Raw genomic sequence first — 21,841 nt, 5'->3', positions numbered from 1 at the left:
CTTGTTTTACTTCATTGATTTTTCTATAACTATGCAAAACTTTATAACTCCTTTGTAGTAAAATATTTTCATAACATGCTGGTAAATTAAAGGTGTAAATGGATGTTGAAGAGGAATAATCTTATGAAATCCAGTTGCTAACTCATTTTAGGGGATCTCTTGGACTGTGGAAACTTAAGTGATCCTGCCGCATGGGTTGATTTAAATTAGTTCTCTTATGTTGTGGTTTGGCATATTATTTAAGAGCCTCAAGATGCTACTTGTGATTGACATAACAAAATGTAAATTATATGCTGTTTTACTAGGCTCTAATTTATCTGTCATAAGGTTTGTGTACCAATAGTATTAAGCTCTTCTTACAGTAATGTTTCTCTTTCATGTAGTGTCTACATAGGGGTATTAAATTACTCTTAATTGTATGCTTAAAAATAAAATAAAATTAGGGTGTGTCTGGCTATCACAGTAAATTAAATTTTGCTGCTTCTTATTCTTTTTGTGCATTTACTTTAAATTGACTGTTGGAAAATTAAATGTTTGAATATCTGGTTGGGAAGAATACTCTTATTAGTCGGTAATCATGAGATGTCATGCAACTTGAAGAAATCCTAGAAAACAGAACTGGTTAAGATTTTAGACCTTAAACTTTGATGTAGCTAGGGCTGAAGAAGTGAAACAATGATTGAAGCAGAACTTAGCATTTGGCTTGACAGTAAATGAACTCAATGGTGAGGAGCTGCTGTTGCCTCTTAGAAATTGCCCCATGGTAGGAGCAGAAAAGGGCAAGTTGATTTTAGAGGCCTTTACTTTTCTGTTTCATCTGATTCTTGGGAGGGGAGACACTTTCACTAAACACATTTCTTGTTCGACTTGTAATACAGCAAATTTGAGTGTTAGCATAGTGTTTTAAGTATTGGGCCCTAAAGTGTCTTTAGTATTCTCTGAGACACAGGTATAACGTTACATGTGGGAATGTTTCTCCCAAGCTATTGGATTGAGTTGATTATGACCCTAAACAAAATCTTCCCCTAATCCTAGTTCTCAGCTGGCAGTACCTGCCTTCCTGGAAAAGCATAAACAGACTACAGGTGTGTGTGAAGCCGAGACGCACAAGCTCTTTGAAGCTGGTTTGGAAACAAGTGTTGCGTGTTTCCAGAAATGAGCTTTGGCAGTCACTGTAGAGGCTGAGGAGGCTTGGGAGCAGGGTCATCTTGGGCATGCAACACTGCAGATTTCCTCCAGTGAGGTTTTGCCACAAAATGGTTTATCCTGGTGACAATGATATTGTGAAACTGATACTTTTTTTTATTCTATATTTTAAAGGGGGTGGGTCCTGTAACAGTGGATTGTGGTAAGTTATGGTTAATCTTGGAAGAGGCATTAAAAATTTCATTACTTGTTGTAGGGCATTGGGTGACTTTGTTTTTTGTTATGGTATAGCAGCCAAAGCATTGTTACTAAAAGCCTATTTAACCCTTTCCATAAACATGGTATCTCTCTTGAATGTCCTCCTACTTGCTCTTTAAAAAGAATGTGCAAAACTCAGCAAGGAAACAAGCCAGCATGCTGCATGCTGAATTTAGTTGCCATTGTTGAAATAGGTGATGGTCTTAAAATTGCTAGCTAGTATATACCTGAATAAAGAAGTTTAACTTAAATGGTCTTGTTACAGCCTGCTTAGCAAGACATTGAATAGTTGTACTAAATGTATCACCTGGAGACTGAGTGAAAACCTGCAGTTAAGATGGTACAAATCAGTCCATTTAAAAAACAAATTACAGTTTGTATTAAAAAGAAAAAAAAAAAAAGGCATTTGAGTTCTCTGTCCTATGGGAGTCAGCTGTCAAGAGTGAAGCTGGTAGTGTGTTTCTGTTATAGTACATAGCATGATCATAAAAGACCCAATGGGGTTGTGTAGATAAGATGAATGGGATTGGGTTGCGGATGTTTTTGTTAACCATAGAAACAAATATCATGTTATCAGTGGATCTGAAAGTGCTGACTAACGTGTGTTAACATTTAATCAATTTTGGAGTTGAATTTAAATAACGGCTATTTATGTGGTGTTAATTATCTGGTCCTAAGTGTGGCTGTAGCGCTTCTGCAGCTCTGAGCCGGTGGGGAGTGGTAGCAGTCAGCACAACCTGCATGGCTGGTTTTTCCAGCTATGCTGTGAGGAAGCTGTGTGATGTTCTGAAGGCTTCAGTTTGCCAGTGTGAAGGCAAGAACCAAAATTAGTCATTTATTCCTATTTGTTGATACTTCTGTGCTGAAGGGGCAGCTTGTTGCCTATGGAAACTTGCTCTTTTTCTCTGGTTATGGGGTGCTGTAGTTTGCTCTCTGACCCTCTATGCGCTTAGTACTTTTCTACTTATCTACTTTGCTTGATTTCTGTATGTATAATATGACAATTTTTTAACGTTTGCTTTGATGGAAAAGACTCTGGAATAGAAGGGGGAGCTGTAGGTGCACAGCCTGTGTCTTCAGGGTGTGAAGCACCAGAGAATACACGCAGGCACTGGAAAGCCGGGGGCTGTGGTATGACGGGACAAGTAGGAAACATGGAGCTCCAAGTAAGATAGTTGAAAGGAAGGGGTTGCAAGGAATCCATAAAGGATTATATGGAAGACTATAAAGTGCTTGTAGAGAAAATTGAGGATTGGAAGGTACCCATAAAAATCTGGGAAGTGTTTAGCCCCATAACATCATACATTGTGGTAGTTGTGCTACCCCCAGAGCCAAGCCCGGACTGACTTCAGAGTAGATTAGTAAGAGAAATTTCAGGTTGGATTGTACTTTACTGTGGCTGTGGATTCTAGAAACCTGACTGACTAATTTTTTATTTTTTTCTCTTTTTATATAGAGACATGAAAGGTGCGCCTAGGTGGGGGGGTCTTCTGTTAATTAGCAGTACTTTAGATGAATGTTAGTTATGTAACTCCTCACCGTGAAACAAAGACAAGGAAAAATGTGTATGGCCTCAGTTCTTGGCTTCTGCAGTTCCTTTCTTGAACAGTAAGTGCAGCAAGAACTGGAGATTCCCCCCCCCCCCCCCCCCCCCCCCTTAAGTAAACTAGACTGAAATCCTACTGGAGAACCTATTGGAGCTGGCGGCTGGACTCTTAACTAAAATGAACAAGCTTGGGCTCATCTAATTTGCCTCACGAAGACTTTTGACATCGCTAGATTGAGAAATGAGATGTCAGATGTAATCTCTGATATCTGCTGGAATTATTTTGTAAATGCATATGGTACAGAGACTTAGAACATTTGGATTTCTACTCCTCTTCCAATCCCAATCGCTTTCCCTTTACTCCTGATAGCTGGTTTAGCTCAACAGAATAGGAAAACCTAAATGCCCAAGAACTGATTTCTCTCCACCTCTGCTTTGAAGAATGCCTTTTCCATGTCATAGGTTCTTAGTGATTGTCGTATTTTCAGAGAGCTAAAACTGTTTGGTAAGGAGCTATTCAATGTCCTAATGCTTCATGATCTCTTGATTTGATGTCTAGGTAATTGGACTTAATAAATAGATTAGGGCTTCTTTGGTTACCCGGTCATGCTGTCCAAGTCTTTAATCATATAGAGACTTAATTTGTTTCTTTAAAGTAATCAACTATGCCATTTGGATGACCTTAAAGAGTGTATCACTGGGCTTGAAATTTAGTGCTTCTTATGCATGGTAACCAGGGAAGTTACATTGTGTGCATCACAGTCAAGCCCAGGATAATTGTGAGCATTTCTTCTAAAACTGGAACCTGGTAAAAAGCCCAATGAGTAAACTCTTCAATACCAGACACAGAGCAACATTGTGATCCAGAGAAGAAGGTCTGGTGGTTAAACTGGAAGTATTGATTAGGGGACCATTTGGCCCCCTTTCAGGTTCTGCCACTGATTTACTGCACAATTTCATTTCTTTGTGTCTGAAGTTCCCCTATAAAGACCTGAAATGTTTCCCTCTGTTACAAAAACTGTTATTTTAAAACCAGTAATAAATGTACTCTGGTAAATGTGGTGACAAGTGTTCTAGAAAAGCCAGGAAGAAAGGCAAATGCTGGGAAGGTGGGGGGAGACAAAGCTGATAACTTCTTTGGTTCTGGTGGGTGAGGGTGAAATTGGTGACTGCCAAAAATATGAGCTCAGAGAAGTAGCTTGTTCTGCTCTGAGCCCACATCTGTACACACCTCCTCATCTCTACAGATGGCCAGGAGGCTGAAGAGAGAACACAGTCGTCTAAATTTGTGTAAGAGAAAAGGATCATGACTCCCACCTTAGAGGCGAACAAGAACCTCCTGTAACTGGGGTATTTTTGACAATTTAAAAAATTTGGTTGAATTTTCAGTCTTAGCAAATTATGTAAAACCTGACACTGTTCGTAGTTGCTAAATAAATAATTTTTTTATATTGCTTTGTATTAGAAGATGGTTGGCTGGAACTGTACTGTCTATTCCTTCAAAATGAGCCTGCTAAGGAATAAATTTGATCCAGAAGTCTTTTTTGCATGCTTATGCTGTAACAACTTAGAAGATACTTTTCCACTTTAGATTTCATAGTACTTCACATTTTAGAAAAAAACAACCATCACCATCTAAATAGTGATGGTACTATTTGAATCAATCATGATAAAAGGCACAAAAATAAAACCAAAATATTTTCATCTTTATGTTTCTTCTCCACTAACATTAGTGTAGAAATAAGATTGTCTTTTGCAGGTTGACTATTTCCATACAGTCTGCTTTATCTTCTGGGGGAATTCAGTCGTTTTCCTTTTGTTAGCCTGTGAGATAAAGGATATTGTTTAAAGCAGGTAGCTGGGAGTCAGCATTATATAAGTAGTGAACTTGACCAAAAATCTGTTTTTGTGGATGTGGCCTCATGTAATAAACCAATAGTAAGAGTAGTTTACAAAGTACATCTTTGACAGTTCTCTGATTAACCTCTGTTCTTTGCAGACAGGGGTTGAATACTGAATGTTCCTGAATTGTGACTGTATATATTGCTCCCTTCCACACTGAACACTGAAGAACCTGAAACTGGAGACTTCCTGACCCTTTTAAAAACAAATGAGCAATGTTGCTTAACTTCTTGCTATGGGTCAGGAGCCTGAGCTTCATGCCAAGTTTGTGTGAAACAAAGTAAGACTGCAGAGTTAAGAAAAAACTCTTGCAAAGAGCACTTGTATGGAACTACTGATAAAGCTGCAACTGTTGAGGCACTGTGACTTATTAAAGCAGATTCTTAAAAGGGAAATGAGATATGGCCTGCCCTAAATGTTCTTCAATCAGTTACAGTTCTTAGCTGAAAAACTTACCGAGTGCATAGAGGCAATATTTTGTGTTCCTTAATATGGATTCTTCATTAGTGTTAAAATAACTGTGTGTTACAAATGGATCTGCTTTTTCTGTGTAGTTGGGTACTAACTTACCTCTGTTTTGGTTCCCTTTGAGATGCTTCCAAGTGTGCTTTTAGTAATGCAACATAAGCATAGTGTCATTGTCATAACAGCATTCCACCCTCAGTGAGAAGTTGCAGCAGCACCATAAAATGATGCAGTTGGTCTCTCCCTTACAGGATGATGTTGGTCACCCTTCCAGCACCATGTCTACAAAACTTTATCTGATGGCTATATTTAGTTCCATGAAATTTTGGAGAGGAAAAAGTGTATTGAAAAAAATATTAAGGGAAAGAGTATTCAGAAGAGTTTGCAGAGAAACAGGCAAATACAGAGTTGAGCTAAGCTGATTAGGATCAGTGAATTAACCAACGAGGTAGAGAGAGTCCAGGTGAAACTGTCAAATGTTCCTTCAGTATTTGGAGTATCCATTTACTGATGCTTCTGCGGTTACTGCAGGGTTTGAATATCTTGTACTCGTGCTTCTGCAGTTGCTGTAGGAACTGTTGGCTCGGGCAGTCTCTTTGCAGTTCTTCAGAGAAAGAACTGCTCGAGGAGAGCTTGTCTAGGCATGGGACTCAGTGGTATGTTTATTGTTTTCTTTCACCCTGTGATCTGTAATCTTTATTTTAATATAAATCCTTTGGATAGCTTCTTTTCTTTTGCTTGTAAATGTTTGATCTGTATGTGGTACTCGCAGTAAAGGAGTTCTGTTGTGCCAGAAGAGCAAAGACTTGCTTTCTGTTTGCACTGGGGACTACTGATTTGCAGTAGTCAACTGTTTTTACTGCCAGTTTTAGCAGGTGCACCTTGTCTCAATGAGTTCTCTTTACCCTCATCACACAGTACAGTAGCAAGTCTCATGCACGGTACATAGAAGATTGAATTTTGGCTGAGAGCTAAGGAGTACAGGGATTTGCTGTACTTCCCCTCTCTTTCCTTTTCCTTGCTCCGTTTCCATTATTTGTGCTCATCTTGTGTTGCAGTTGAACTAGATGATAGTTGTAGGTCCCTTCCAACTGAAAATATTCTATTCTAACAAAGTTTGAAGTATCTACTGAAAAGACTTTGTGTGCATTTGTAGCATTTGTGTTGATAGATTGGATAGTAGTTCAATAATATACACGTACAAAATGCAGTCTTAAGTTTTCTTCATATTTCAGAATGTTGGAAGAGATCAGAAAATTTGACAGTCTATATACTGTAAAAGGAGTCTGTAGTGGTCATTCATGGAAGCGTGTAGAGAGAAGGTTGTTAGTGTGGAAAAGATTGAAAAATGGTTTTTGGCTGCACTTGTTGAGAAGGAAAAATACCTTTTAAGTTTGTCATGAGGTTGCAAAAACTCGCTGTTCTCTTCCTGATACGTAAAGAATGGGGATGTTGGAGGGAAGGGGGAGAGCAGGCAGAACTCATGCAGGGTTGGTTGATAGGGCCTTCTCTGCTGTTCTTCCACATTGCAGTGCTTCCAGTCTGCAGTAGCGCAAAACTGGGTTTCCTCTTGCCAGTCTCTCTGTAGCAGTTGAGCGCTGGCAGCACAAGAACAGCTTGCAGATATTCCAGCACAGAAGCAATTAAACAGGGTAGCTGTTAAGACTAGTATGGGGGGAAGGAGAAGAGCTGGTAGCTTTTAGACCTCTCTTTGCTGTACAGAAGACAAAATTGCTTGCCTGGAGATCCAAATATCCAGAATGCATGAAGCCCAAGGGAAGCAGTACATGTTTGTTACATGTGTGCATTTGCTTTTGTTTCTTCCTTAGGAGCCGAAGAGAAGATGGGGTTAGAAGGGGGCAAAAGGAGTATCAATAGGGATGAAAAGTGGCCTTTTGGCGGAGTTGGGCTTGTTGTAGGGATCATCATATTGAAGTATGCACTCTGTAGTCTCCTTGTTAACAAATGTAGGATCAAAGTAGCCATCCTGAATGAACTCACAGAAATTATAAACTGCTACTAGATGGCTGGAGCTTAGTGTGGAGAAGGTTGAAGAGATACTGTTTGAAGTGTGTGATTTGGGTACAAGCAGGGGAAGTGATGACATATGCACTCCTGGTCATTCAGGAGCTGCCAATTTCTTTTCTGATTTCTAAGAGAGATGCTTGTCAGACCCTCCATCCTTTTTGTTTGTTTTGGGGTGTTTTAGGTGGCTACCTAATATCTAGTGTGAAGGCTGGTTTTTTTTTTTTATTGGTTGATTTTTTTGGTGTTGTTCATTTGTTTTTTTGAGAGAGAGAAGAATGAACTCTTATCCTCCGTAGCCTGCTCCTATGCCGCATAGAGCTTTAGAAATGCCAAGTGGCAAAGACAACTGCCTTTGGTTTTTTTTTTTTTCTTCAAAACCAAACAATATGCTAGAATTTGGTGTCCAGAGTGAGATGCTTGATGCTCAGGAGTGGGCTGCTTTATAGAGTGGGGCTGCAAAGCTTCCCCTTATCTTGCATAATGGCTCAGATACCTTGCTAGTGTCCTGAAATGTTCTTATATTTCTGGCTCCTGTTGTTCCTGAGAACAGACTGTGTGTGTCCTGCTCCATTGTCGTCTTTTGAAAAAGACACGTTAGGTTCCTGAGTCCATGTCAGTTTAACTTTCAAAAGAGTGGAGTGCTCAAAAAATTTGATGCCTGAAAAAAGGACACATTCTGAGTTAGTTTCCTGAGTTTAATCACGCTATTTTCAGATATTGAATTGCTAGTTTGAATCTCATGAATCTACAGGTTAATTGTTGTCAAGCATTTAATATGCGAGTTTGCCAGGCTGACCTATGAAGAAGCATGGTTGTGGTCCTACGAGGGAGAGATTGAATAGCAAAAGCAGCTAGCAAAGCAGTGTGTGTTCAAATTCAACTAAAGAAGCCTAAGTAAAGGTGGAAAGCTAGAAAGCGGGGGAGAGAGCATGCTCCATGCTTGATGTGTATAGTAAATGGAAAACTACTTTTCTAAGTCCTACAACTGATTTACTATGGCATTGGGCAAGCTACTTAAGTCATCACACAGTGGAGTCTCTTCTAAATGCAAACAGCATAACATTTACACTTATTACAGCAATTGGAGAAGTGAAGTTTATGAAGTGTTGTGAAATTCCTGTGTGTGTAGCTAAGGTCTGATATTTTTTTGCTAATAAAAGCATGTTGAAGCTTGATACTGCAATCAAAATGGAAGAGACTGAGTAATGTTTTTTAGTCTCTGCTGTTAAGTCAAACCTGAAGATTGCTATCTCCCACAGGTTAGCAATGCAACGTTGGATAGTACTGTCTGTTTATCAGTAGATGGAGAAGTAGTTTCCCAGATTGCTTTGGTTTGTAACCTCTGAGCTGTTTCATTCAATTTATTGTTCATGGTGTTGCAAAAAACCTTAATCTCTTGAGTGGCTGTAGAGACAATGCTAGTGAACTTGCAGGGATTGCCAGTTGCTTCCACAGAACAGCTTGGTGACACCTGCCTGCTTTGCTGAATATCTAGTTGCAGTATTTAAAATGAGATCAGAGTCCAGAAATGCGATATATTCTCCCCATGGTAAATGGAAAAAAAATTACCACAACCACTCTGAATTAATACAGTTATGTAAGTGTATTATTCAGCAAACTATGCTTATTCTCCAATGGAGATAACTTTGATTCCTCTATTAGCGTTTAATTTTCATGGTGATATTCCAAGAGGAGAAAACACTACTTAAGTTTTGTTCTTAGCACAGAGATAAATGGAATGTCTCTGTCACTTGTCTGAAACCATGTGTTGAAAGGCATGATTTTTTTTCCTAACAGTTTTGCAGAGTAATAGGACAGAATGACTTGGATTACAGCAGACACATGCTGGGTCAGTTTAAAGTCTGCCAAGTTCTAATTTGCAATTTCTAGAAGATTTAGAACAGAATCATCTGAGTGCCTGCAGAAATCATCATTCTAAATTTAACTTGCGGATTTTGTCTCGGTAAAGCCTGAAACTGTCTGGTAGTATTTGTCCACTGAATTTCAGGGACAACCTTTTCTTGTGTTGAGAGTTCTGCACTGGGGGTTCTGGCATTATTTTTTTTTCCTGGTCCTGCAGTGTGAGAGTTCTAAATGCTTTAGAGCAAAATGCTAAGTGAAAAAGTGTTAGCTAGGTTTAATTACTTCCTTTTTTGTTTCTCTCAAAACAAGCAAAAAGCTTTTGGAAGAATGTTATTTCACCTTGTTATTGTTTTCTTTACTGTATTTCTGCAGTTAATTAATGGTGAACTAACTTTTAAAAAATGGTTCTTACTGGCCTGTGAATGGTCTGTTGCAGTAAGTGTAGAGTTTCCAAATATCACTGAGAAGGCCCAATACAGAGACTTTTGTTTCCACAATAGAGGAGCCATGCAAAGTGAATAGAAGAACTTGTAAAACAGCAGAAGCAAGTGCTCTTTCAGTGCACACAGCAACACATCTATGTATTGCTTTTTTTTTTTTTAAAGGATTTTTCTCAACACAAAAGTTTCAGTTTTTAGGGTTGAATTTTGTTTGACCTGTGGAATAAGCTAGATTGGCAGCATTATAATCTGACATTCTTTTACCACTAAAAGTATAGTTTTAGACTCTGAAAATCGAGTAGGTTTTTTGTCCTGACAAGAGCAGAGTTCAATGTTCATGTCCCTTTGGTTCTTGTTTTCCTTGCTGTGGTATCGTTAATGATGATGGTGGTGTGACATGGACACAGATTTACATAGGTGGCTGAGCAGGCGATAAAAACATTAAGACTCTAATCTAGCTTCCTCATAACTTCTCACTGAGGGATGAAAGGTTTTATATCCTATTGCCCAGTTTAGGAGAATACCATCAATTGTATAGTAGCTCTTTTTTAATTCTGGTTTTGATCCTGCCCTCTGCATCTTGAACTGTGCACTTTCCTACCCTGACAGGTTGTGGCTTTCCAAGTGCACCTTCCTTTGAAAAATAAAATAAAATAAATCCCATCGATGTTGCTTTTAGGAACAGCAGGTTTCCTGTTACCGGGGGAACTGAAGTGGCTAGACACAAAATGCAGTTAATGACCCAAAATAAACTAACTTAGATTGTTTTTCTCTAGTCTTTCCCCTGATAGTAATTTCAAGTGTTACTTTTAGCAACTATAGTGTATGAAGGAGCTTTTGGGAGAAAGTGAGAGTTTTGTTGTTGTAAATCGATCTCCCTGCAAAGCTGAGAGCATTTTGAATGCTGCTATTGATTGCACTGTCTGTTTGCTTCCCTCAGAGAAAAACGGGTATGCACCCTCTTCCACGCTGAAGTTGCAGCAGCTTGCCATCACGCACTTCTGTTTCCTAACCTGGATGTCATGTTAACCTCCACAAACGCACTAAAAACCAGGTTCCTGTGGCTTGCGGCAGGCATGTTGCCTCCAAGACACTGATGTTGATCATAGACTTATATTTTGCTGTTCAGAGATGTGTTGCTTAATGTTGACAGGGAGAACAAGGCATGATGTTGATTACTTCGTGGTGAATGGCAAAGTCTGTGGAAGCCTTCTATTAACAAATGAACTAAAAATGTCTTTCATGCTGTTATGAGTACAGTAGCACACTAGAGATGACATCACTATCTATGAAGAGAGATTAAACTAATTCATAGCCCTATATGAAATTTAAAGAAAGGAGACCAAACCAGTGAAGTTGTGTCCATGTTCTTAAAAATGACATCCAGGTGGGATTGGTAGATTTATGCTGATAGCTTCTTTTTTCCCCCAGCTAAAATTTTGAAATTCAAAAGATAAAAAAATAATTGAATGTAACTTCTCAAGATCTATTACTTACACAGTGTGTTCTCTGAAGACATTGAAGAATATAGTGCTACAGATATCTAAACATAATTTTGCTAACTTTCTTAATATCATATTGAAAATAAGCAAACAAAAAAGGCTGTGGAATTCATTACTAAGGATGAGACTGACAGATATAACTTACACTGAGAAATTAATTTTGCAACCTGGCTTGTGGTCTTCAAACTGAGTATTGCCACCAGTGATGGTCCCTGCTAAAGTTATCTTTTTTTTTTTTTTTCCCTTTTACATAGCTGTGCTGTGCTAACTGGAGAGAGTAATAGATGAGATTTGCAACTTAAGTTGGCAGATCTGACAGCACATGCATGCAGTGTAGATCTGCTGAGGCAAGAAGGTGCTGGATTCAGCCAATTTAAAATATTTTTAGACTCTTACGGTTTTCCAGGGAAATAGGATTTTTGTTTATATTAGTTTTTGTAAATCTCTAAATATGTTTGTGGTTCTTCTTCTTCCTCTTAGCCAAGCTAGGACTTCCTACTACAAAATCTTGTGCAAGGCATAAACAGTGGACTTAAGTCACTAATATCAGACCAACAGTTCTTTCTCTGCCATCTAACGTGTTGGTGTGGTGGTGTTTTTTACTTTCTTTATGGATATTGTTGCTAGCTTTCATGCCTAAATAAACTAATTCAAATCTTTTGGTAACGTTATGGTGCAGTTGAAGTAAATAATTGCATTCTGAAGCTGAAAATCGATGGCAGCCAGGGTACTTTTCCCTAGAGAGATATCCCCATTGCTTTCTGTTGTAGGGGTTCTTGTACTATATTCTGAACCATATTTGATAGCTTCTGCCTGGCAAATAGTATTTCTACCATTCTTCTCACTCTGAATGTTTCCATTACTAACACTGATTCATTGGTGTTGAATACTGGTTTTTTGGAACGTGTGCTTTTTAGAAACAATTCTACTAAAAATCCCCCTTTCCCCTCTTTATGTGAATGACTTATAAAATCAATTTCAAGTCAGTCATGTGGAAGAAATTAATTAATTAAATTGCAGGTTCTGTTTTGTTGTAGCTGAGGGTGCTGTGCCTGCTGAGGGCTGCAGTGAGCCCTTGCAGGTGGGACTGAAGACCTGAGTGGTGCAGCAGCCAACAGACAGGATTCTGCTCCTCTGGGCTAGTGAGACTGTACGGGTCATATCTGCAGCATTGTGAAGGAAGAGCATTTCAAGAGAGGAGGCTTTTGTTTCCAAAACAGCCCAAGATCATTGTTACAGGTTTTGTTTCAGATGGTTCTGTGGCATTCCATGTTGTGATGGTAAGCTTCAGACTTCCCTGGAAATAATAATCTAAGACACAGGAGAATAAGAGGGAAACAAACTGAAAATAACAGGGTTGGATAGATGAGAGATAGCAAGAAAAAACCCTTAAAGAAGCTTTTCGTAACCTAGAGCCTTTGACAAGATGTTCTTTGACAAAATAGCCAACTGGACAGGAAGTAAAAAATTAACTTCAACTTGTTCAGTAGTCATAGTGGAACTAAAACATGGTAAAAGTCTCATGGAGGGTGTGTATTGGCTGAGAGCACAAGAGCTCTTTGCACAATACTTGCAGAGTCTAGTGGTCGTCTCTTCCAAATCCTTTTAAATCTTCTCTCTTTAATTAAAAAAAAAAAAAAGTCACTGAAGCAGCAAGACTGACATACTAGAAAATGCATTTAAGTGGAGAGTCATGAATGTTTAAACTGGCTGAAAGGCAGATGTGCACAGTAGCCAGTGTGGATTTGCAATACTGAAAATGCCAGCTTCTTTACATACTGACATTGGGGAAGAAATTCTAGGGGAGAAACTGTTGCTTAAATTTCACCATTAAGGGTTGCTGAAATTTTAGTTAGAAGGATAGCATTTATTCTTAAAAACTTCTTAATACTTTGAATTGAAACTTTATGTAAACATTAGGAAAAATGTGAATCTCCAATATAGTATTTACATTGTATTACTTGTAAGAAAGAATTACTAAATTTGTTTTATTTACAACACAGACGTTTAGGATCCATGTTGCTTTTCTCTTTCATCTTATTAATTACGAAGATATGTATTAGCTTGAGATGCAGAACAGGGAACAGCTAATAAAGCAAACATGTCAAATGTTTTGCTGTTGCCACATGGAATTGATGAAAAGTGCAAACCACCAATACAAGTAGATCTAGTTTTACTGTAGGACAGTTTGTTCTTCAGTCTCTCTCTCTATTTTTTTTTTTTTTTAACTTATTTATTACCAACATAGGGAGAGAATGCCATGATTTCCAGCCTTTTCCATGTGTATGCCTTTGGCCTCACGGTTCTGTAGAAGACATATTCTTCTTGGTGGAAGAGTGGCATCTTGCTGGCCTTTTCCATCCTGGTTGTGTGTGTCAAATGTAGTTAGTTGGTAGGCTGCAGCTTAGGTCAACCTGCAGTCTATGGGATATGAATCATAGCAGGAAAGAAACTGGGGCACTGCAGCTATTTCAGTTAAGCTGAAGGGTGCTAGGGAAGGAATGTCCCTGTTCTTAATTTCTTCAACATTGTGGCTGCTTCCCTATGGTTCTGGAGCAAAGAAAGCCTTGCATGTGAGGAAGTGGACACAAGTGACATAGACATGCAAAGTATCCAGGAGTTTGAAGGTCTATAAAGCTTTAGCGTTGGGATGCGAATGCAGGACAAGGCTTGGGTTGTGAGAAGCCCAGTGTGGCACTAAACTGCACTGTGTGATTGAGGAGGTAGAACTGTGATTCTCTTTTGGAGAATATGATGTAACTTCAGGCATAGATCCAGAATTTGGCTTAAACCAGCTCTGTCTCTGGAAAAATGACATTGCAGATGGTGAGTGTCATTTCAGTGTAATGTAATCCTTTTTATTAATTTAGTTAATTCTTCAACTATAAATGACTGTAGTCTGTGTTAGGAGTTTCAGATGATATTGAGATTTTGAGTGTAGATGTCAAATTACGACTGCTTCACAAACGGGTGTGTACTGCAAAGTAGCATCAGGTTTCCATTGTCCAGTTTAGCCAGAAGAGCAGGAATGCCTATGTTAGGATGTTAGAAGTCAGAAATCAGTTTAACATTTCACAGACATTGAGAACCCAGTGGTGGTTTCTGCCTTGTCTCAAATGAATACTTTGCTATTAATGATTTATGTACTATCTAGTCTGTGATTATTATTTTAATTTATTTTTTTTAAGACACCTACCAAGAAGTGCTCCCTGTAAGATGTTTTGTTTTCTGTAGTGCTCAGTTTTACAGGCAGTTCAGTTTTTGGATGTTTCTGACTGGTTGAGCAGGAAATACATTAAACTATTAATGTTCATGTGTCAATTTGTTATTTAAGTGTCAACAGCCAGTTTTTAATTTTTTTTTTTTTTTTTTTTTTTTTTGCACTTGGGTCTGTCTCTACTGTCTTGCATCTCGACGTCCATACCAAGAGATGAAGGCATTTTCAAAATTATTTCATTAGAGACCCTTTGTAGCACTAGCTGTGACTGGTGTGTGGGTATTGTGCAGATGCCAGGGAACATGAGGCCATATAGAAGTCTGGAGAGAGATATACATGTAAAAAATACCTTGAGGACTACAACTGGTGTGCTGCTCTGAAGACTGCTTGGTGAGTTTGGTGGTGTATCTTCCTGTCCTCGGTAGTGAATAGTAGCTTAAATCCTAAAGGAAAAGGATTTATATTCCTTCCAAAACTATTTTTCTTTTTTATACATTATAATTTGATATCTACAGTTACTTCTACTAATGTGTATTTCTTTCTGAGGTTGGATGGTGTGGGTCTATATAAAATACAGCATTTTGTTCTTCAAATGATTGCCTACTTGTATATATGTTTACACTGTGCCTCTGTGTTCCTTTTTTAACCTTCCTGTTAGGCTAGTGATGATTTCCCCTTAGACCATCTTTTCTTCACCCTCTTTCCAAGAGCTAAAAATATGAGCTATGCTCTGCACATCCTTGTTTCCTTTTACCTTCATACATTAATCTAGATCAACTGATTGTTTGGCTCTAATTCTTCAACTACTTTAATTACTTTACCAGTGTGATTTATTTTAGCTGTTTTTTCATTCCTTGCTCTACAATCTGGAGGAGAATCCATGTGTACACCCATTTTCAGTTGCAAGTGCTTTGTTGCATCTTTGAACCAAGGGTCTCCAAGTTCTCTGTCCATGCTTGTCCTCCTTGGCACAGCTGAATTCTCTCTAGGAGCTCTGCCAGTAGCTTCCTCCATGTCGACAAGTGGGCAGCTGCTTTCCTTGCACTGTGAGCATTGTCAGAGCTCTAGGCCCTGGAAGATGACTTTGAGTCCTCCATTCTGCTGATCACAGGTGCCATGATTCCAGATCTGTTTATCAAGTATGTGCCTACCCTCTCTTTGGTACTTGTTAAAGCTGGGTGTTGGGGCTACCTGACAGAGGCTACTCCTAAGAGATTTCTGAGCACAGGAGCCTCTTCTCAAAATGTTGTGAGAACTGAACAGGCAGGAGTAATACTAGGCTCAAGTATTTGTTGTATGAATTGTAAGAATTTGCCAGAGGAACTACCTTTCCAGCTTTTAACTGTAGTGTTGCTTTGTAATTATTCATTTGGCTGGAAAATTCTGGTCTTCTAAAGGCTAACCCAGATGCAACTTTGCCAGGAATTGCATTACTTGGAAAATAATAAAACTCCTATGAATATACAGTCTCCAGGTGAAATTGAATGCTGAGCATATTGTTGGAAGCAGCCTGAGTCTTATTAAATATGTATCCTAGTGATACAATTGCAGTTCTTTACAGAATGCTTATATGATTGTGAGTGGCAAGGATTTCTCTTCATATGGTGGTGAAAAATGAAGAAACCAATTCTGTACAGCGTACAGGGAGTTTGGATTTAAAATAGTAAATATCTGCATAAGTAGAAGGTCAGTCATACATTGCAGATTTCTCTGCCCCATGCTCCTCACTGAATCCTCGTGAATTGTATTTCTTATCTGTTCCCCTCAGTTTGTTGATACTTTTAACATGAGGGAAAACTATTTTGATATTTCTCTGTCAGTTATTTTGACATTAATCAACATTGCAGATCTTGTTTTGTTTGGTGTCTGGGTACATGATAAAAAGAGTTGCTGAAAGAGTTCAATTACAATATCAGCATCTCTGCCAAATGTATTGAGCTGTTCTGAAAAGCGCTTGTCTTTTCTGACCCAGATACACAGTTTCCAACTGTGGGAGATGCTGCCAGAAAGGCTCTTGGCAGAAGGCCAGCAATAAAATTATACTGCAGAAAAACACAACATATTTTCAGCAGCACTTTGTATGGTGTCACAAAAAATTACCTGTCTCCTGAATGCAAAGCAGAAGTTTATTTTAACTTCCAATTTAAAGTTGTAAGCCTCTTATTCTGACTTTTAAAGGTGACAAAAAAGGATATAAATTCCAGTTCTTTTCTATTACTGTGTCTGATACACCTCAGGCTGTGTTAGATACTCACTGGTTTGTTATTAGCAACCTTAGTTGTCCTTGCTGCTCTGTTAACAAACTTTGAGTGATTTTTAGGGTGGTGTGCACGGTAAACTGTAGTTCTCATGGGCAGATACCAGTATAAGGGTGGATTGGGAGGGTGGAGGGTGTTTTTAATGCTTCAGCTGAATATTTTTGGTGTGTGCTGCCTTGATGTAGCATTTAAAACCAATTTTCATGGTATTCTGCTTGGCCTGGCTAGGTGCCTAAACAGCAGCTCATTGAAGTGGGGGTTTGGAGGACTGGAGTCCAGTGGCCCTGGTTTCCTCTTCTCTATTGCACTGGTAACACTTCCATGCAAGGTACCACTTAGTGCTGTGAGGGGATATCAGGATGCCAAATGTAGTTCATGCTTCCTTTCTAGAGGCTTATAGCTCCCTGATTCTGATGTTACATTTCATTCCCCGCGGAGCCTAAGTACCTGTTTCTCCTGCTTTTTCACTTTTCTGTTCACAAGCACTCAAAGGTAGCTAAGCATATTCATTACTTCTGGCTGTTTAAATGTCTGTCTCTTGGGAACACAACTGCCAGATGCAGGAATATATCCTACTACAAAGGCCTCATCTGAAATTCTTTTCATTGTTTATCTTGTGCCAAAGCATAAACTTCCTCTGTGAAGGATGGGATGTTTAATGGAAACATTGTTAGACTGTCATGGTGTTTTAATAACGTTTCTAATGTGTCAAATCCCCAGTGACTTTAAACCACACTGCAGACTCTACTCAGCTCCCCTGTGACCTGGTTTGGAGACAGCAAGTATTTACTCGTTTTACACTTTAGGGCCACATGATGCAGAGGTAAAGTGACTTTCTCAAGGTCACCAAGGTCTTGGTAGTGCTAGTAGCTTTTCCTAGAAATTTTCTTGCAAGTGTGGGTGGCAGCCCCTGGGTAAGATAACCATGCATTTTAATATTGTGCTTTTTAGTCTGGGCATCAGCTGTTACTTCCCTGAGGATGCAGGGACAAATATCCTGCTATAGCCTGGTAGTAAAATGAGACTGTTGGATTTATGGAATTGCTGCTCACTTCACATAAAGCTTTCTGATGTGTTTGGTACTGAGCTATGTTCTGCTGCCTTAGTCCATATGGTTGGAGCAGATTTGATTTTAGTTTTCCTTAATTTAATTCTGCATGCTGTCAAATGTACTTTGTTCTGTGTATTGTGTCTGCACTTTTATGGTAAACTCCCTCCTGTTTAGTGCTTTTGTTGAAAATTTTCTCTCAAAGTCTGAACTATATTAGGTTTTCACTCCTGTGCACATTACTGTGAAACATTCTTAGGATGTTATTGAAAGACATTGTACATCAGCTTCAACTCAACTTTCAGGATTTTTTTTTTTCCCCATCTCTCTGAGTTTTATAATAAAGATCCTTTCGTAATTCAGCTGTATATGCCCTGACCTCAGTCATTCACTGCTGAGAAAAAGGGCAGGTAGAATCCAACTCGTAAATACCTTCATCCAACAACTTTTATTTGTCACAGAAACTTGAACCTGTCTTGAAAACAAGATGGTTACTATCTGCTTAAGGCAGAGTATTGAGAGGTATTGGTGGTTTTGCTTCATCTGTCCAGTAGAAGATTAACCCCTATCGTAGCTGTGAAACATTTATTTTCAGTCTGTTTCAGATTTTCGAAGAATGTTGAAAAGCATTCAGCACATCCAGAATACTGAGGTATGTCTGTTTCCAGAGCTTGTGAGGTAGTTTGCAGACTTACCCTCTAGCCAACAGTCTGCTCAGCAATTTACTGAAGCACCAGAATTTGCTCAGCCAGCTATCTTTGTCCATCTGCTTTCCATACACAGTACAAGCTGATAAGCAACAGCTTGCAGTAGTCTTCGGAGGGAGGCCAGGCTGTAGAGTTGCTTGGAGTCTAGAGACATTATACTGGGCATATGCTGAAGTCAGCAACAGATTCCAGTGCCCTTCTCTCTGCCTGAAATTGCCAAGTTACAGTTACCAGAGAAGATAGCAAACTGAAAATGTGAAATGTAGGAGTCACGGGGAAGAAGAGTATGTGAAGATAGCTGGAATTTAGTCTGAAGGGAGGACTAATTTGAAGTAGATAGATGATCTAGAAACATGTCTCATAAAAGTCTCTCTAGCTTGCCATCTGCTGACTCAAAAGCATATTATTATTATAGAAAAGCAAAACAAAAAGACCTCGTAAAGAGGCTGGTCGCTTCTGGAGATGGTGAAAGGCCATTAAGTGTGGAAGAGCTTATGACTAGCTCATAGAATAAATACTGCCAAAGCAGTAATCTTGCTTATTTTTCTTCCCAGCTGCCCCTGCTTGGCTTTCAGGATCTCGTAAGAGAAGAATCTGGTCCTGTGAAAGAACATCCCCTTCCTTGATCACTTCTGGGGAGCAATTTGGTAGAGTGTTAATAAACCTTGGTATGGTATATCGCCTTTGTGATAAGAAGTGAGGTCCTTCAGGGTTTTCATTAGCTTGCTTTTCCCAAGTATTTTTAGTATGACTGTATCTAACTCTCTTGGGGTTTCTTCCTTGGCAGTCTTTAGCTGCGGGAGCAGACAGGCCACTGCACAGTGTTCTTGTCTGGCTGCTTTTTGTCTTACACAATTCTACATCCTAAATTCAGTGGTGTGAGATACAAACAAAAAACTATTAGGCACTTGCTGCCAAAGCTATTGGTTCTGTAAACGTGCTTCATTTCTTCTTAACTAGCAAAATAGTGAAGCAGGATTTGTTGTTGTGTTTCCCCTGGCATTTTCAAATCTCTATGGGATCCAACATGTTAATTATTCCCTGTCACACCCCTGAGGTTTAAGCATCTACTCAGCTTTCAAGTAATCTCGCCTATCCCTCTGCTGTTGCCAAACATGCTTTTAATCTCTAACAATGTCAGGATTCTCTGACAGACAATGTGCAACATATTGCTGGAGAAGGAGGATTGGCATATAGGAGAAAAGGAAAACATTTGAGTGTGTGTGTCAGTCTGCAGAAATTTACTGACTGGGTTTTCAATTGCTTCAAAACGTTGCTGAAAAGCTGATGCAACAATATGTGCAGTGAAAGGAAAACAGGAATTTTCTGCAAGGACTAGAGTGTCTTGCTATGCAATGAGCTTATGCTTTCCTCTCTCTCACATTACCTGCTCTGTTATTCTGCTCTGCTCTTGTCTTGCAGGGCGTTCATTTGCAGTTCCTTATGCTGCCAGTGCTGATGTTTGTTTCCTAGTTTAGTACAAGAGGGCTGCTCTTGCAGGATCTTTTAAATGTTGTGTGCTGTGAAATGCAGTGCAAGGGCAGAAAAGGCAGTGCGGATGATGTCAGCTGAACATTCTCACAAGTCTTATGTCTTCAGTTTGGTATAATGCGCTCGTCTCTCTTGAAATAACAACTTAGAGTTATTGCCACCTGAAGTCTTAGTTCTTGTTGCACAGCATCTGACACATTCCGGGTCGAGGGCTGCACTGGGGATTTCAACAGATAATTACTTTTTGATAATTAAATATAGTGTGTTTGATTCCTAATGTGCATGCGATAAAAATAGAGACTTCTTGAGCTGGTTTCATATAGAGCATATTTAAGGCAATGGATTTCCCATCTTCCTCATATCAGAAACTTAGATTGCCAGGTGGCTGACAAACCGCACTGAGATAAGCTCTAACTGGCATGGGAAAGTTGTTACATATGTGTGGGCACGTTACAAAGAGTTGCTTTCCACAGTGACATCTGCTTGTTCAGGAATAAATGGTTCAGTGACTGCCTCCCTATCTTGAAGCTTGGTTGCTTTCATCAGTGGTTTGACTTAATGTGCTGCATTGAACACTTATTGGAATTAACATGCTGTTTCTTCTGGTTTCAGGTTGTTTCTCTCTTTTTGCAGGTGAATTGCAGAAAGTGATTCCCAGAGCATCTTGGCTGTATGAACTCTTGAGCTGTCAAGGGACTGAGAGGCTTATGAAGAGGTTCTGTCAGGCAAAACAGTGCTTAGCAAAGACACCAAGGAGGAGGGAAAAGGAGAAAGGGAGGGAGAGAGAGCTGAAACACTAACAAACCATGGTAGGTATTTGTCACCTTTCATAGGGTTGCATTAAAAATATTCTCTGCTGACAGTCTTGCATGGGGCCTGATAAAACCAGAGTAAGGGGATTTTCTGACCTTGCACTAAATTAGAGATGGTACTGCATGCTTTCAGCAAAGCAAATGAGGCTTGATATATTGTCAGCCTCTTAAAACCAGAGAGTTGTCTTGTGAGCCTGCATTACATGAATTATTAAATATGAATGAAGGGGATGCTCGTAAGGTTTTCTAATAAAACTGGCATTAGCAAGCTGTAGCAAACAGCATGAGTGACCTTGAACTTGCGGATTGCATAACCAAATGGTGATACTCCCCTTACACCTCCTTCCTCAGAAAAAGAAGTGTTGATTATTCATATTTGTGTGCATGTGATTGGATGTGGTTCTCTGCACACTTTGTTAATAGAGTAGATGAAATGTGTGTAGTCAAATATATTTGGTGTATATTTGTTTTAAGTGAGGAGTCATTTCTAATCTACCTGGTATTGGTTGCAAATTGGGAATGCCTGAGATGTTGAATTTGTAAAGCTGTGCAAGTATGAAGTATTGTGATGGTAAAATTCTGAAGATGTGTTCGCAAGAAGGCAATAAACGTACCCAGTTCCTGAAAAATACCTGTGGAGAGCAGTTTAAGCATATTTATGTATTTTAAAGTCCTCTAAGGTTATTACTGAGAGAACAGAAATGAGAATAAATGCAGTAAATTTTAAATACCATTCTCTAACATTTGTGTAGCTCATTGCTGCTGATAGGCTGTGTGTTTATATATAAAAAGACCCAAGACAAGACTTTTACCTATTACAGAGCACAAAGGGAGGAAGAACACTTGACAAAGCAGAGTTGTCAATATATTGTATTTTAAATAGCGTCCCATTTTGCTATTATTTTTGGCCTAAATTGTAAGGAAGAATTGATCTTGCCAGTCCCTCTTCATTAGGAAGGAAAACAAGTGTCTTCTAATTTAGGAGTTACTTGTTCCTGTTTTACTGTTTTCCCTAATTGATATTTCATGAGATAAGAGATGGTGGGGGTGAGTTAATAAATCCAGCTTGTCAGTTTTCACTGCTGAACTGCAGCTTCTTTCTGTATCCATGTTGCAGATAAGCCACAAGAGGGACCTCCTGGAAGCATTTTGCAACCT

At 39.1% G+C, this 21,841-nt stretch overlaps 1 protein-coding gene across 15 annotated transcripts in view; it reads left to right on the top strand.

Moving 5' to 3' along the window:
* Positions 1–21,841, top strand: part of LOC115335413 (spermatid perinuclear RNA binding protein) — a 75,288-nt gene that overhangs the window by 5,283 nt on the left and 48,164 nt on the right. For 13 of the 15 annotated variants that reach the window (XM_030001080.1, XM_030001079.1, XM_030001077.1 and 10 more), the window contains exon 2: positions 20,505–20,680. In XM_030001080.1, coding sequence (XP_029856940.1) covers positions 20,678–20,680 — 3 coding nt within the window. In that variant the 5' untranslated portion in view covers positions 20,505–20,677. Of the gene's footprint in view, positions 1–18,301; positions 18,326–19,005; positions 19,028–20,504; positions 20,681–21,841 lie in introns of those variants that run through there. The other 2 variants (XM_030001067.2, XM_030001068.2) reach the window with 2 other exon arrangements.

Source organism: Aquila chrysaetos, chromosome 24, assembly GCF_900496995.4.
Source record: "Aquila chrysaetos chrysaetos chromosome 24, bAquChr1.4, whole genome shotgun sequence".
NCBI lineage: Eukaryota > Metazoa > Chordata > Aves > Accipitriformes > Accipitridae > Aquila > Aquila chrysaetos.
Note: the sequence above shows the minus strand (reverse complement) of the source record. Positions and strands in the feature narration are given on the sequence as shown.